The sequence below is a fragment of the Rhododendron vialii genome, chromosome 3a, assembly GCF_030253575.1.
Source record: "Rhododendron vialii isolate Sample 1 chromosome 3a, ASM3025357v1".
In the NCBI taxonomy this organism is placed as follows: domain Eukaryota; kingdom Viridiplantae; phylum Streptophyta; class Magnoliopsida; order Ericales; family Ericaceae; genus Rhododendron; species Rhododendron vialii.
In genome coordinates this window covers 1,733,943-1,751,002 of record NC_080559.1, presented here as the reverse complement: position 1 = coordinate 1,751,002, position 17,060 = coordinate 1,733,943, and the positions used below count along the sequence as shown (strand labels likewise).

General features: G+C 38.7%; 1 protein-coding gene across 1 annotated transcript in view; it reads left to right on the top strand.

The window, feature by feature from the left end:
* The window catches only part of LOC131320819 (uncharacterized WD repeat-containing protein C2A9.03-like), a 154,593-nt gene that overhangs the window by 135,213 nt on the left and 2,320 nt on the right, over nucleotides 1–17,060 (top strand). Inside the window, exons 1-5 of the mRNA XM_058351694.1 lie at nucleotides 2,763–2,947; nucleotides 8,886–8,942; nucleotides 10,732–10,899; nucleotides 11,004–11,090; nucleotides 16,828–16,962. Coding sequence (XP_058207677.1) covers nucleotides 2,792–2,947; nucleotides 8,886–8,942; nucleotides 10,732–10,899; nucleotides 11,004–11,090; nucleotides 16,828–16,962 — 603 coding nt within the window. The 5' untranslated portion in view covers nucleotides 2,763–2,791. Of the gene's footprint in view, nucleotides 2,948–8,885; nucleotides 8,943–10,731; nucleotides 10,900–11,003; nucleotides 11,091–16,827; nucleotides 16,963–17,060 lie in introns of the transcript that reaches the window.

The following is a 17,060-nucleotide window of genomic DNA, read 5'->3' as shown; positions in this document are numbered from 1 at the left end:
GGAGTTGCCTAATCTCAAAAGTTTCATATGTAGTGATGAAACACAACTCTTGTTCTCCAACAAGGTACAAATTAAGGTCTTTACCCTTTTCAATTAATCCTGTAGTCTCATCGCAATAGAAAAGGTGTAGTTGATCCGCAATTAATTGAGAGATTACGAAATTTATTAGGCAAATTAGTCTATCGTGTAAACTTAACAGATGGCCCAAACCTATCTTCGGAAATTTTGCCGAGTCAATGAATCCGTAGACCAATTTAATAACTACTTTTGTCTCTACATTGCTATTTGGTCTGAATTATTTTTACAATTTTGAAAAGTAGTCCTACGGTTATAACAGACCAATTCCACCATACTTATAAGGTAAACCAACAAAACCAGTAGAAATGCAGAATGTCAAAAATTCTGAATTGGAATATTAAGTTTTCGGAAATTAGAACTGCGAAAGAAACCAAACTACTCGAGTGTGAGCTCGAGTTCGTTTGTTAAAAATTTATTCAAGATTGGTTTGGTTATGTAACAAATCAAGCTTCAACTTTTTGGGATCTGCCAAAGCTTGAAAGCTTCTGTACCAAATTGGGGAAGGCAGGCACAACCAAAGGCAACTCTACCATCCTTGCACTACCTTTATTCAACGGAAAGATACATTTGTTTTATCATTACTAACATTGTGCCCGTTCATGCACGAGACAAAAAGAAAATCAAATTGATATTTTTTTCGGTCTCGTGTATCGAATGGGCAAAAGAGATAGTTGAATTTTTTCAGCTCCGCAATCGTTGCACGATAGTGTTGTTCCCGTTCTGTGCATGGAAAGACATGCTACGTATTTCTACTGTTATAAATTAAAAACTTAAAGTGTCAATAGAATAAATTCCAATTAATTTGCAATTGTGAAAAATATAAGATAAAACAAAGCTAATTTAGATACTTATGGTCACAAATTAGCTTCCTATTTGAAGATTGAAACCACTTGAAAAAGCATGTAGTATACATTTAATTCTTTTTTAACCAACTGTGGCTATCTTAGTTGACCAGAACTCTTGCATCTCAATAGGAGGTTAGGAGTTCGAATTTCCCTTCTTGTGTGAGTATTCTTCCCTTAATAGGCTTTTCATTCATTCTATTTGTACTTTATAATAGGCTTATTTTTGGTATTAGTTAAAAACAAATATTCAATTTTTTTCTGTCAGTAATTATTTTCTCTCTTTCAATCCTGCTATTTAATTTTCTCTCCTGCACTAACAATATTTCTATATAGTATAGATTGATATCTCTTAGAATAGTCCTTACAAACGCATAGGGAACATTATGACTGGTAGTAGGCTTTGTTCTTCCTCTTTTACTAGTTCTTTTAATTACTGTCTTATGTTATCGGAGCCCCTTTCGTGACTGTTTTTCTCCATTTCAAGTGGGCTTCGGTCCTTTAGGTGTCATGTATTTTTGTTTTTTCCCAACTTTTGGTTGGTTTCCCCGCCCTCTCCCCCAACTTGATGTACCTATTGTCAAGTTTTCTCTAATAATATTTTTGACGTTTCAAAAAAAAAAAGGCTTCTTTTGAGTAATTTTTTTTTTATTTTCTATGGTAATAGATTTCTCTTTAGTCCATAGAGGACTAGATAGTCCGCCTTAGGCCTTACAAACGCGAGCATGAAATGACGGTACTGATCACGTTAAAATGGTTGGTTCTTGTCTGAATATGCATTAAAAAATCTCATTGATCGATATTCATTGCGTATCTAATTTTTATTAAATGGAATGGGCCATAAATCCTACTCGGATGACATACTAAAAAATTTGAATGCCATGGAATTACACCTAAATTTGGAGCTACTAGTGCTATGCCAATCAGAGTCTTCGGTCGCTGCCGATTGTCCAATTCAACCATTTCAATCGTTGACAGTCCATCCTTCCCCAATGCTCCTAAACAACATCATCGATGTTGAAGAATGCCATTTGTGGGCTGTGATAAGTATATCGTCTCCGCATACATTAATTTACTATTCCTAACGTTTACTAGTCTAAACAAAATTTTCATATTGGTAGGTATATTGCATTTAGCAATATCTATCACTTTTACGATTTTATTAGTCTGCGCTTTTTCCTTTTTCCATGCCTAGTAAATTTATCAATTTGGACAAATGTATAATACAAATGTATAATAATACGACAATTTACCAATTTTCTCTGATTTCAAATTTGAGAAATTTCTCAATTCGGCATGTATATTACTTTTAGCAACATGATCACTTTTTGCGGTGATCAACCCAATATGTTTAACTATCCTATTTCTCTATTCCAAGAGAAAGGTGATCGGATTAAAATGGCCCAGTCATTCATATTGCATGGTGTGTCTGAGTATCCAATTCCAAGAGCTCTTACAAAAATTGGAATTTACAAGAATGAAAGGTGATCGGATTGAGTCAACATGTCTTCCATAGCTCTCCAAGTTTTGAGACTCGAATCTCGTGCTTATGAGCATATATAGATGGGTTTTAGCTAGAGCTTGATTGGACCTCATTATTATTCAGTCGATCACTAATGAATATTTTGTACACAACTTTGCAGGTTGCTTTTCCTGTCCTGAAAAGCTTGAGGTTGGATAAATTAGATAAGATAACAAGGATTTGGGACAACCAATCACTCTCAGAACCAGAAAAAGAAGCTAAATCCTTCTCTGAACTTGAGAGCATTTTTGTTTGGAGATGTGAGGACTTGGAGTATCTATTGCCCTTCTATATGCTTCCTAAGTTAAAGAATATTCTTCAAGTACTCCAGATACGGGATTGTAGGAAGATGGAGGTGATAATCTCAAACAACCCGAAGGAGAAAGAAGCCACCAACAACAATGATACCATTCGGTTCCCTCAGTTAAAGGAAGTGAAGCTCGAGGAGTTGCCTAATCTCAAAAGTTTCATATGTAGTGAAACGCAACTCTTCTTCTCCAACAAGGTACAAATCAAGGTCTTTTACCCTTTTTACTTAATTATTATTCGTTTGGCAAACTTATCAATTTCATTGGTTTGTCCAACCCAATATGTTAAACTACGTATTTCTCTATTTACTAATCTCATGGAAAAATTATCTACTTTGTGATTTTATCAGTATGCACTTTGTGATTTTTTACATGCTTAGAGATGGGTTTTAGAGCTTGATTGGACCTCATTATTATCCAATCACTAATGAACATTGTCTAAACAACTTTGCAGGTTGCTTTTCCTGTCCTGGAAAGTTTGGATTTTAGGAATTTATCGAAGATAACAAGGATTTGGGACGAACAACCACTTTCAGAACAAGAAAAGGAAGCTAAATCCTTCTACAAACTTATGAAGATTAAAATTGAGGATTGTGACCAATTGGAGTATGTATTGCCCTTGTATATGCTTCCTCAGTTAAAGAATCTGCAAAGACTCGACATATGGGATTGTTGGAAGATGGAGGTGATAATCTCAACCAATCCGAAGCTGAAAGAAGCCACCAACAACAATAATACCATTCGGTTCCCTCGGTTAGAGAAAGTGTCGTTTTGGGGCATGCCTAATCTCAAAAGTTTCATATGTTGTGAAACACAACTCTTCTTCTCCAACAAGGTACAAATTAAGCTCTTTACCCTTTTTTATTAATTAATTAATCATGGTCATGGAAAGCTCATAAAAGTGGGTACAATCCAGTAGTTTCATTGCAATTAAAAAATTAAGACTTGATCCGCAATTGAGATTCCCAAATATAGGCAAATTAGTTTATCGAATAAACTTAACTGGAATATTAAAGTAGTCCTATGGTTATCACATACCAATTCCACCATACGTATTAGCTAAACCAACAAAATGTCAAAAATTCTGAACTGGATTAATAAAGTTTTTGGTAATCAGGACGCTAAAGAAACCAAGCTACTTGAGATTTCGTTCGTTTTCGTTCATTAAAAGGTTGTTTAAGATTGGTTTATTACATAAACAAATCAAGCTTGACATTTTTTCGAAAGTCATTTTGGTTTCAAAGCAAGCTTGAACATGCTAGTATTTGTTTCGTTTGTCTAATTATGTATAAAAAAATTTAAACTACTCGAGATCGGCTCGTGTTTGACTTGACTAAAACTCATTTGAGATCGATTTGTCTCATAACTTAGCTAAGCTCGAACATATTTTTGAAATTCGTTAAGTTTTAAAACCATAAACTACCTATTCGCTTGTTTTGCTTGTTTATCACCCCTACCTGAAATGATTTTTACTGATGGGCACGGAGTTCCCTCATAAATTTGGTTACACAATGTCACTCTCTGGGAATACTTTAAAAATAGACTTTCAAGCATGATATCGAATGCCATAAAAAAACTTAATTGAAAACCTCCTTAACACCAATTAGTTGTGTAGGCACATGCCCCAAAAATCTAGTTTTCATGTATAAAATTGGAAGCGCCATTTTTTGGAAAAGCGCGACAAAACGCTTCAATTCTCGGGTTTTGCGGTGAAACATCCAAGGAACCGAACTTGAAACGTTTGCTACGTTATTTGATTTTGAAAAGAAAGGCATAGATTGGACCGTTGTCACCTTCGATATCTGAAGTTCGAGAGCCAGGTTACGAGAGGGGAAGGGTTTTATGGCACCCCTCTCACTCAATCCGGAGATCGGTCTCTACTCTGGCATTTTGTAAAATATTTACATTTTTCTCTCATTGATCATTTTTTTAACCAATTAGGATGGGGGAACAGTTAAAAAGGGGATTAAAACTATAACACGTTGCATTTATGTGACAAAATGATAACATGGCATGCTTTATTGGAGCAATGAATGATAAATATAAATTGAGAACAAACACCTGTGAGCTTTTTAGACAAACTGGAACACACTGATCTGAAATGATGCACGCAAGAAGAAATCTACATGCACTGGCGAAGCCACTGCATGCAGTGATGACTTGCGTACGTCACACCAAGACTGGCTTGTGCCGGTAGGCCTAAACTCACAGCTTCCATTCTCAAACCTCTGGGCTCTGGAAGGGACCAGCGCACACCTAGGACAAACCACGCAGTCTATAAGGCAAGATATATACAGTTACAGGCAATAGAAATGGCCTTGGGCCATAAGAATAAAAAGAACACTCCATAAACAATGTGGGGACCAAAGCAAAGGTCAAGGCCTAACTGCCATGCAAGGGCCAGCCACTGGACTTCAACATAACCGCCGTACACAGGTCATTAGAGACCGTATGCCAGTTATATCTTCTATTTAATGCTTGGCTTCGCATCATCTGGGCTCTAGAATATAATCAGAAAGATCCTAGAGACCTTCTAAAGCAGAAGACCCTGGGCTCCAGTAAATTGTGCCGGTTATCCAAAACACCTCAACGGGGCGAGTCAACATCAATGCAAATGAGAAATGCCAAAGAATGATTGAATGAAAGAAAAATGCAATGTTTTGAAAACTACCTTTTTACGCTTGGCTCACTTTTATTAATTAATAATTGGAGAAAACTACACCCGTGAACAATAGTAAAAGCCTCATTTCGGATAGGTCGGATATGAGATCCTATTACGTTACCTTTCCGTTCTTCAGCAGCGCGGAACGTACTGTTTTGACAGACTTTGCAAAAATTGTTCATTTATATATTAATCGCCAAATATTGACCAATGCAATGAGTCCCCAGCGGAGTCGCCACTGTGGGCACACGCCCGAAGATCTAGTTTTCATGTATAAAATCGGGTGCACCTTTTTTGGAAAAGCGCGGCGAAACGCTTCGATTCAGAGTCGCCACTCGGGTTTTGCGGTGAAACACCTAAGGAACCAAACTTGAAATGTTTGCTACGTTGTTTGATTTTGAAAAGAAAGGCTGGACCGTCGTCACCTTCGATATCTGAGGTTTGGGAGTCAGGTTACGAGAGAGGAAGGGTTTTATGGCACCCCTCTCGCCCAATCCGGAGATCGGTTTCTACTCAGGCATTTTGTAAAATATTTACATTTTTCTTTCATTGATCATTTTTTTTAACCAGTTAGGGCGGGAGAACAGTTAAAAAGGGGATTAAAACTATAACATATTGCATTTATGTGACAAAATGATAACATGGCATGCTTTATTGAAGCAATAAATGATAGATATAGATTAAGAACAAGCACCTGTGAGCTTTTTAGACAAACTGGAACACACTGATCTGAAATGATGCACGCAAGAAGAAATCTACATGCACTGGCGAAGCCACTGCATGCAGTGATGGCTTGTGTACGTCACTCCAAGATTGGCGTGCGCCGGTAGGCCTAAACTCATAGCTTCCATTCTCAAACCTCTGGGCTCTGGAAGGGACTAGCGCACACCTAGGACAACCACGCAGTCTGTAAGGCAAGATATATACAGTTATAGGCAATAGAAATGGCCATAAGAATAAAAAGAATATCCCATAAACAATGTGGGGACCAAAGTAAAGGTCAAGGCCTAGCTGCCATGCAAGGGCCAGCCACTAGACGTCAACATAACTGCCGTACGCCGGTCATCAGAGACCGTATGCCAGTTATATCTTCTATCCAATGCTTGGCTTTGCATCATCTGGGCTCTAGAATATGGCCAGAAAAATCCTAGAAACCTTCTAAAGCATAAGAAATTAATAAACAACTATACAGTACTAAAACACAGAGCAATAAATTGGTTTTAGCATGCAGTAGGGTGATGAAAATAGAGAGAAGGCATAAAATAGCTGATCAGTGATCCCCACACTAGTACTGCACATACTGCCATGACTGGTGTACGGCTCAATGGCATTGATAGCCCAGCACGATCTTTGAAACCTTGCCAGCTTTAGAGCCAGGACTGGTATAGATTACCAGTCTTGACCCTGTCAGCCCCCTTCAGGGGTCAGAACAGAAAGTTACGAAAGGTGATATACCTTTGGTTTTGAGTTTGATGGATGGGTTTGAGCTTTGAACTTGAGGTTTGAGGGATGGATGATGAGTGAAAGGGTGTGAAGGGAGTATGAAAAGACTTCTTGCTTACTCTTTCAAGTAAAAGAGGAAGAAAGAGCAAGAAAGCAAGGGAAATGAAGAGAGAAAGAGACTTGGAGTCTTAAATGAGAGTTACTCTTGTGAACCCATTGCATATGAAATGCAAATGGGGTATTTATAGGCCAAGGGGCTGAAAAGAAGGGTAGTAATTAGGCTGGTTGGGTTAAAGAGGGAGCCTCCCATGCATTAAATGCATGGGACTAGGTGATGGATGTTGTAGGAGAGAAGGGGGAACGGCCCTGCAGTTTTGCAATCATCAGGAGACTGTTCAGTGTACTGGGGTGGCTGCAAAGGTCGGGTGCACGTGGTTGAATAGTAATATTTGACCGATTTTGACTGGCGTACGCCATCTTTGTACCTGCGTGCGCCAGTGTCAACTAAGTCAACGGTTGATGACTGACACGTGGTAGTTTACCAGCGCACGCTAGCACGGTACTAGCGTAAGCCAATAGGGTTTTGCTGAGGCCGTTTGGTTCTAGCTTGAAGGATTTGAAAAGGGATTTGAAAGAGGCTCGGAACGCTCAAAACTCAAACACACCAACAATCTCGAATGTTCTTGACCTCAATCATCATTGGGGAATCAAAGATCGTAAGTAAACTAATCTGGACAGTCCAAAATAGGGTGTCTACAAGTTGTAGGAGAAATGGTGGCGAAATAGTCCCATGAGTGGTATTAGAGCTTGAAAGTCATGGGTTCGAATCGCGAGGGCGTTATCCTGACAGAGGGATTGTTGGGCCCGGAGTGCCTAGCCCCATGGAGTGGTTTGCATGATTCCCACTCCCTGCAACCGCTCTAAAAACATACAAGCAAGTAAGATATCGAATGCCATAAGAAACTTAATTAAAGTTCTCTCTAACACACAAATTGGGTTTATGAGAGATGCGGAGAACAGTCTGTGTTAAAGGTATAAATAATAAAAGTTGTCCCTCTCTCTAACAGTTTTAAGCTTTTAGATGAGTTGGTGGTTAACAATTTAATATAATATCAGAACAGATAATAAATCCTATGTTCGAATCTCATCGCCTACTTAATGTTAAAATATTTACACATGTTCAGCCCGCTCATTAAGGAGAGTCTGGCTACATGTGAGCAGAGACGGAGCTAGCTTGGGACGTATGGGGGCCACGGCCCCTGCGTTGTTTCATTTCATTTTATTTTAATTTATATTAATATTAATTTTTTTAGTTTTGTTTGTCAACAACACCTATATATTGTATCTTATGTTGGGTGTTACTTAGACATTTCAATCCTCTAAAAATGTGCTCATTTTGGGCCCCAAAACCCAATTTCTCTCTCTATACCACGATCTCCCATAAGTTTTTCCTTCAATTATTAATCTCATACCTTTTTTTATCTCTCTCCACTTACTACCCGAAAAACCTCAACCAAACAAACTATTAGATTTTCGAACCTAAAAATTTCAAAATCTCGTTGTTCATAGTTCGGCTCTGCATTTGCAAAATTCTGGTTCCGTTCCTGCACGTGAGGGGACGTGTTGAAGGTATAAATGAGGGGGCATGTTGAAGGTATAAATAATAAAAGTTGTCCACCTCTTTAATAGCTCAAGGTTTTAGATGAGTTGGTAGTTAACAATTTAATAGTCTGACAATTACAATTTCGTGCTTATAATAACTCCACGTGGTTATTTTTTCTCCTATAGGTTTTGTATTTGTCCGTGACCATATAATATAGCGAATGGCTTTATCGTGGGGTACAATATATATCCATTATCTTGTAATCTGTTGACAAATGGTGAAGTGGATCTTTAATTAGCTACTAGCTCCTGGATCCTATTAGATGAACATATATGCCTCAATAGTCGTCAGAAACGTTAATTCCAATTATCATAAATGATTCAATTAATTACTGATGATAAGCTAGATAACATCAATGTTGCTGCAGGATGCATTCCCAGTGTTGGAGGAAATAGATCTCGATGAAGATTCAGAGATTTTGGAGGTTAGGATTTTTAAATTGTTCTTGTGTCTCTTAATAAACAATTGTCTCTGAATATTTATCAGAAATTATTCAACTGATGCTTCAAATTTTTTTATCTTTGTTTTAGTTTCTAAGTTTTTCTGTTTCTTTGGATTAGGAATCTAGCACAAGTGGCAAAGAAAGTGACCCTAATGGTGAAGAACTTGATGAAGATTTAGAAACTCCCAAGGCCGGCTTAGAGGATAGACGAGAGAAGCATGCGCTTCGGACCCTAAAAAAAGGCTAAAAATGAGTGTCCGAAAAATTCTAGGACCTCTATATATATGCATGTATATATGCCCCCCTCAAAAAATTGCTCTAAGCGTTCTTTACACAAAATAGGCCCAACGGTGAAATACACTGATTATCAACTCCCATAAGCCTTAACCCATTAGGGTACGTTTGGTTCGATAGAATGGATTAGACAATGGAATGGAATTGAGAAGATTAATTTTCAAATGATGAATTTTAAGATATTGTAATGGTTGCATTTTGTTGGGATAACTATTTATATCTACATAATAAGGAAGAACGGTTTTTGAATCTTATCTCTCTATAAATCATAACCATTTATTTGCTCTATAAATCCTATGGCACTCATTCTCTCTCTCAAACAATATTAATTGCACAATTGCCACTAATTAGATCTCACGTTGGGACGTGCTTGGAGGCACGGGCAAATTTTATATAATATGCTAGGACGGTTTTTGAAACTTATGTCTACATAAATCCGATGGTTTAAAGTTATCCCATAAATCTTACCGCGGTGACCAAAGAGTCCTAGGGCTAGAATATAGGAGTATTTTGATAGAAAGAATGAAAGTCATCTCTCTCACACACTTATCCAACGTTGCTCTCTCTCTACAAGCAACAAAGGTTCTCAATTTTTATTTTTATTTTTTTTGGAGAAAAGCTGTGGTGAGGTTGCTGATTTGTGTTTGAGCGTTTGAAAATTTTTATTCTTCCCAGACTCAAACCCTTTTTCAATATGTAGGTTTACCCTTTCGTAATCCTTACACGTGAGAGCACCATAGGCTTTGTTTTGATCTTTTTTAATGTTCAATTTTTTGTCGGTCTAATGAATTTGCTTAAATCTTTAATTGTAACCACTACCATTATAGCTAATACATATGTTTGTCAGGGGCTTTCATCAGAAAAAGAAATTTGCTTAAAAAGTGGATACTCCAATTTTTATTGTTAGTATATGATCTTAGACCAAGTTTCTAGCCGTGATCCCTACTCCTCCCTTTAGCTTTGCTTCTAGGTAATATATAAGCACGTTGATACTGTGTCCATATGATTTAGGGTCTTGCGAAGTGTCTCCGTCGTGTCGCGTGTCTCCGAAGTTTCTCACTCCAATACGGTGATCTCTAGAAGTGTCAGTGTTACATGAAACTAAGCTACCCCTCGGTGTTACATGAACAGGTTTATACTTTGTTCACAGATACAGGAAGAACTCTATTTGTACCTATTTTAAGAAAAAATCTTCCCGTATAAATTAGCTTCGTTGGCGGGGATGGTCAATAGTTTCATAATTCATTTTAATTGTGTTCAAATCGCGTTGCGCCGTGCCATCAGGCATTGGAACTCGGTAGCTTTGGATGACTGTTGAGCACTGGAACTAGTTTTTATACACTTGACAACTGCAAATTTTACCACCTGGTGTTCGTTATTTCCTCTTTACTGGTGGTTCTGTTTGGAGTAATGTTTACATGTATTTTCAGTCAGGCTTCGGATATGAGAATGACTAATTTTTTTGGGTACTGTTTAGAACAACAAAATGGCAGACACTTCTGCTGCTCAAGCTAGGAAAGGCAAAGATATCCAAGGAATTCCTTGGGAGAGGCGTAATATCACAAGGGAAAAGTGCAGGCAAATTAGGTTAGAACGGTACAAGAATTATGAGAACATCCCTCAATCTGGCAAGCTGTCAGAGAAAGTAAGCCCATTGGTCCTTTTCTCAGCTACTGTTGCGATGCTTTTAATGTTTTGTTGCCATGACGATGTAAAGTCATTAACACCTCATGTTTCTGTTGTGAATAGGATTGCAATGTCACAATGAAAGGGGGTATGTATTATGAGTTCAGACGTAATTCAAGATCTGTGAAATCAACGATACCTCATTTCCAGGTTGGATGACATTCTCTTTTTCAGTTTTGGTCTCAGCTACAGTATTTGATTGTATTAGATTATTTTCTCTCCGACTATAAGGCCCCATATTGGTTTTACGAACTATTCTTCTATTTTAGAGTTGCAAAACGTTCATCACATTTGGAATGTGACCTGCAATGGTATTTAAATGATCTTGAACGGCTGACTCCTCAACCAAGGATTCAAAATCCTCTGATAATATCTGTACACCTCTGTTGTCAAGCATTAAATGCCGATCTGCAGTTGAGAGCTTTGGGCCACCAACCCTCTCACCATTTTTCTCCTTCCCATGTGCAGCAGCCGAGTCTGACTCCCCTGCACCCTCACCTACCCCACTCTTCTCATTGGTTGGACCTTTTTGGAGTACTTCCACATCATCATCTGCTACCAAAACCTTTTTTGCAGCGTAGCCATGGCCAACCTGCTCCTGAAGTTCTGCAACTGGCCTCTGGTCACCTTGAATCCCCGGACTTGAATCTCCAATCTCATCTGGATTAACAAATGATGAAATCTCCTTCACCAACACATCATACTTCACACCTTTTACCACCAGTTGAATCCATCTTTCTATCTTGGACATTTCCTCAGTAGCTATCAACAATTTTCCTTGAGCAAAGGATATACTTTTCAGAGTATCTTCATGCACTGAGATGAAGTGGCCCCATACTTCACCAATTCGTTTGAAGGTGGTATTATCCCATGCATTTAACGGAAGCCCATGACAACCCAGCCACACAAACCGTTCATGGCTAGCTGGTTCTCCACTCCATGGTTTCACCGCCTCCAATAATTCTCCACTCCATGCTTTCGGAATCCCTATGGAGACAGAAATCACGGGTGAAGTGGCTAAAATTGGGGGACAAGAATACAAGGTTTTTTCAGGTTATGGCCAATAATAGGTTCAAGAGGAATATGATAGGGTCAGTCAAAGTTAATGGTAGAATAGTGGAGGAGCCCAATGAAATCAAGGAAGCAGCTGTTGCCCACTTCCGGAATAATTTCATAGAGGAAAGATTGGTCCGACCGACGTTGGGGGGTTTTTTTCAAAGACAGCTGTCCAGAGAAGCTTCATTGCAATTGGAAACCTTGTTTGAGGAAAGAGAAATTGTGGCTGCTATCAAAGGGTGCCATAGCTTAAAGGCTCCGGGTCCGGATGGTTTCAACTTCTCGTTTATCAAGAAGGGGTGGGAGTTCATGAAGGACCTAATGATCCAATTTTTCTCGGAATTTCATCGGAATGGAAAGCTCACAAAAGGTATTAATTCTACTTTTGTTGCTTTAATTCCTAAGGTTGATTGTCCTACTTCATTTAAAGATTTTAGGCCTATTAGCATGGTGGGGAGTGTTTACAAAATCCTATCCAAAGTGTTAGCTAATAGGCTTAAAGATCTTCTCCCTGCTATTATTGGTGAAGCCCAAGCTGCCTTTGTTGGGGAAAAACAGATATTGGATGGTGTTCTAATTGCCAATGAAGCTATCCATAGCTGGAAAAACTCTGCTCAAGGTGGTTTAATTTTGAAATTGGATTTTGAGAAAGCATATGACTGTGTTAATTGGGGTTTTTTATTGGATATGCTTAAAAAGGTAGGATTTGGGGACAAATGGTGTGTTTGGATTAAAGAATGTTGCTCCACAGTGTCTATGTCTGTTTTGATTAATGGGGCAGCTTCACAAGAGTTTCAAACACAAAAAGGGCTGAGGCAAGGGGACCCCATATCCCCTTTTTTGTTCAACATAGTGGCTGAAGCACTTAACATTATGCTGGAACGAGCTCGAGCGAAAAATATCATTAAAGGTGTTCAATTGGAGAGTAACGGAGTGACTATCTCTCATCTTCAGTTCGCCGATGATACAATTCTTTTTTGTAATAATGATTTGGTGGAAATGGGGAATATCAAGCGAATCCTTAGGTGTTTTCAATTGATGTCCGGCCTGAAGATCAACTACTCTAAAAGTTCACTTTGTGGTGTAAAAGTCCAACGGCAGGATATTGAAGCACTTGCTAAGGTGATGGGATGTAAAGTGGAGTCTCTGCCCATTAAATACCTCGGCCTTCCGCTTGGTGCTAATCCGAGGAGGGTGAAAACATGGGAACCAGTTTTAGAAAGAGCTCAAAAGAGGTTATGTGTGTGGAGAACAAGAACTATATCTACTGGGGGCAGGCTTACATTGATCAATCACAACTCTAGCACTCTGCCGATTTATTTTATGTCTCTTTTCAAAATGCCCGTGGAAGTCGCCAAGTCTTTTGAGAAATCACAGAGGCAATTTTTTTGGGGTGACACACCGGACAAGAAGAAAATGCACATGGTCAATTGGAAGAGGATCACGATGAAGAAGGAAAATGGGGGTCTAGGGATCAAGCGATTGCTACAACAAAATCTGGCCTTACTCGCTAAGTGGTGGTGGAGATTTGGCAGCGAAAAAAATTCTTTGTGGGTTAAGGTTATTAAAGGAAAGTACAATCTAGACCGGAGGAGTTGGCTCCCGTATTTTCCTGGTTCTGGGTCGATATCTAATGTTTGGAGGGACATTTGTTCACTTGGCAATATTGATTCGGCACTTGGTTTCTCTATCCGGGAGGGGTTCAAGGTGCAGGTAAACTCTGGTCGAGATACGCTATTTTGGGAACAAGTGTGGCTGGGTCCTATAGCGCTTAAAGATGAATTTCCCAGGCTGTATAGGCGTTCAACTCAACAAAATGAGATTCTGAGCAGTTTTTGTGGATTAGGGGGCAGTAGTGATTGGAATCTGCTGTTTAGGGGCACACTAAGGTCTCGGGAAAATCAGCAATATGAGGCTTTGATGCGTAGACTGGATGGTGTGACACTAGATCCTTCAAAGCCTGATCTGTTACAGTGGATTTGGACAACCGATAAAATCTTCTCTGTAAAATCGGTTTATAGACAGTGGGAAGCCCAGACACAGTCACAAAATGCTCTACTTGGTTCCTTATGGAAGAATCTGAGCCCCCCTAAAGTAGAAATCTTTTCATGGATGGCCATCCAAGATAGAGTTGCCACGAGGTCGGTTCTTTTTGATAGAAATTTAATCTCTGAGTTTCAATTGGCAATGTGCCCCTTATGTGATCTGCATGTGGAAACACCTCAACACTTGTTCTTACATTGTCGATTTTCGTAGGGAGTGTGGTCACAAATTCTGGCGTGGTGGAATATTCAATGGGTATGTCCATCTTCTCTAGCAGAGTTAGCACCTTGGTGGTTTGGGATTTGGTTCCGAAACTTGGAGAAAGCTATCTGGGAAGTATGTTTTTTTGCAACACTTTGGTCTATCTGGTTAACGAGGAATGGGTATATATTCAATGGGGCAACAACTCAAGTTTCAGAAGTGGCGGATTTAATTAAAACGAGAGTAGCTATGTGGATAAAGGTTAAGTTTGACATCAAGATCTACACGGTGGAGGATTTCAAAGGTTATTTGGATGGGATTCGAAAAGTGAAGGTGTAGTTTGGTGTTCTATCCAACTTTGGTTGGATATCTTCTATGGTTTTAGTCCTTTGTAATGTTTATTTTCCCCTCGATGTACCCCTTCGAGTTTAATAAAAATTCCTTTTGCCGAGCAAAAAAAAAAAATGGTATTTAAATGATGAATAGCTCCCTAGCTTTAGGTGCAATCTGCAATGTGCCAAACCTTTGGTTGACCGCTTTTTTTGAATTGGTTTATGTGCAAACCAATACCTGCCCCCGTATCCCTTGTGTTTAGGGGGGTATCTACCCTAACGTCCCCTTTTTCTGGTTAACCTCTATGTTGATTTAGAGATCCAAATCTGAAGCCCCGGACAGCCAGGATGTAAGTACTGAATGACATTTGAGTTTCTTAGAGAAGTAAGCATGAATTGTAAAAACTAGTTGAATGCTATCCGCAATGCCCTGGAAAGTGATGTGTATGTGCCGCATAGGCGCATACCACCAATCATATGCCGGCTTTGTAGAAGTTGTAAGAGATATGGGACGAATGTTGGTTTACACTCAAAGTGTGTACTCCAATCGTAGAAGAGAATGATTCGTACAATTCGGAGAAAGATACGACGAATTATACCACGAATGCTAAGGCCTTAGTTTCACAAAAGGTGAGGGAGGCTGATCACTGGGATTGAGAAGCTCATAACTTTTGAAATTTATTAATACCGTATACGCGAATGACCCTATCTGTAAATTGTATTGCATTGTTTTGGACATTTCAAGATAAGAATTTCTCATGTGCTTGACGATTTCCTAGCCCTAAAATAATGGGTTGCCCCAAGCGTAGGGCTGAAACCGATGTAGCATAGTATCCGATAAGTCCGGAGTCAAATCCACAAAGACGGTGATATGTGCTGACTTAAAAACTTAGGTTGTAATAATTTCAATGAGCTCTTAGGTAGCCACCACTTATTGATTGATTGAGATTAAATAAAAACTAAAAATTAATTGTACTTTTCAAATAATTTAAAGAAAAGTACGGTCATAGGGTTCATTACACTCTCAACGGGTCCGGACTCATCTGCTCAAATCGGTATTCTTTGAAATGTTTGATTTTAGACTGAAAAAGACACCCCGCGAGATGTGAACCCTTATGGTCCCCATTTACCCATGCACAGCGGAGAATGAGTTTTGGATCCCCATTCCCCGTTCACATGAGCTTCGACAATGTCCAGATTCGTCTACGGGAAGTATTTTACCAATCTAAAATTATATTTTTATTGTTTGAAAATAGGAGCAGTGCCCGAATTGGCCACTGTGTGCTAATTGCTCGGCAACCCTACCTATATTACAACTACTCACTAATCATTATGCATGAAAAAGAAGAAACTCTAATTTGAATCATGCTTTTACTACTGGAGGAAAAAAATAAACGAGAGATAACAACTAATTGAAAACCAACGAATAACTTTAATTAAAAACAGAAATTAAAACTAGTCACCAGAATGCGAGTAATTGAATAAAATTTTAAAACTTGAAGAAAAAGAAGGTTGAAAGAAAACTAAACAATATTTAGAACAAAAGAATGGGGAGCCCCGTTCTTCGTTGACTGCGTCCCAATAAAACCTGTTGTGTAAAAAATATGTCCGCAGCCCCCGTTCCTTCGCAGCCACCCCTTGTTTTCTTTTTCTTTTTACTCCCGTACTCCATACTAGCCTTGGCCCACCATTTTTCTAATTATAATCATTGGCCCCACCTTATTTTCTTAGGTAATTAAGCACAGTTAAAGGGAATCAACTTCTTCAAGGAATTGACACCTTAACATATCAATGGGCCTGCCATTTAATTCAATTGGTTGACCGTGCCTTGCAAAATAATCCCCAAACTCTTGGATCAATATATCATTGCACAAATAAAGCCCATTCGAATGTTTCGCCTCCAAATACCTACAATACATAAATAAAGCATAAAATTTCAAATAATAATATAAAATGACCTAGCAAGGATAAAGTAGTGGACGCTTATGCGAACATTTACGTGCCTATCACCATGCATGTCAGTAATGCTTGTTCTTACACTAACTTTGTCATTCTTGTTTATTGATATTATGTGCTGCATATGACATACCCAAACCCTTAAATCATGTTGGTGATGGACTTAGGTTAAATGATATTCTAAGTTTAGGGCATAACGCCATTACCTATATGAGAATATTTTTTAGTTTTCTAGAGTTAGCTACTTCTTTGATTTGTAGCATAGTTGACTGACAGAAATTTTGTGCTTGGTGTTGCAGATAAGGAACATGGTTTGGGCTACATCAAAGCATGATGTTTACCTTATGTCACATTTTTCTGTTACTCATTGGTCTGCATTAACTTGTAACAAGACTGAGGTTCTTAATGTTTCTGGTCATGTCGCACCATGTGAGGTGATTCTCATGATTCCCTCTATTTTGGCTTGCTTCCCATTTCTATCTCGATCTCTCTGTGTTGTGTGCGTGTGAGTCTTAAAACGAGAAAAACTTGT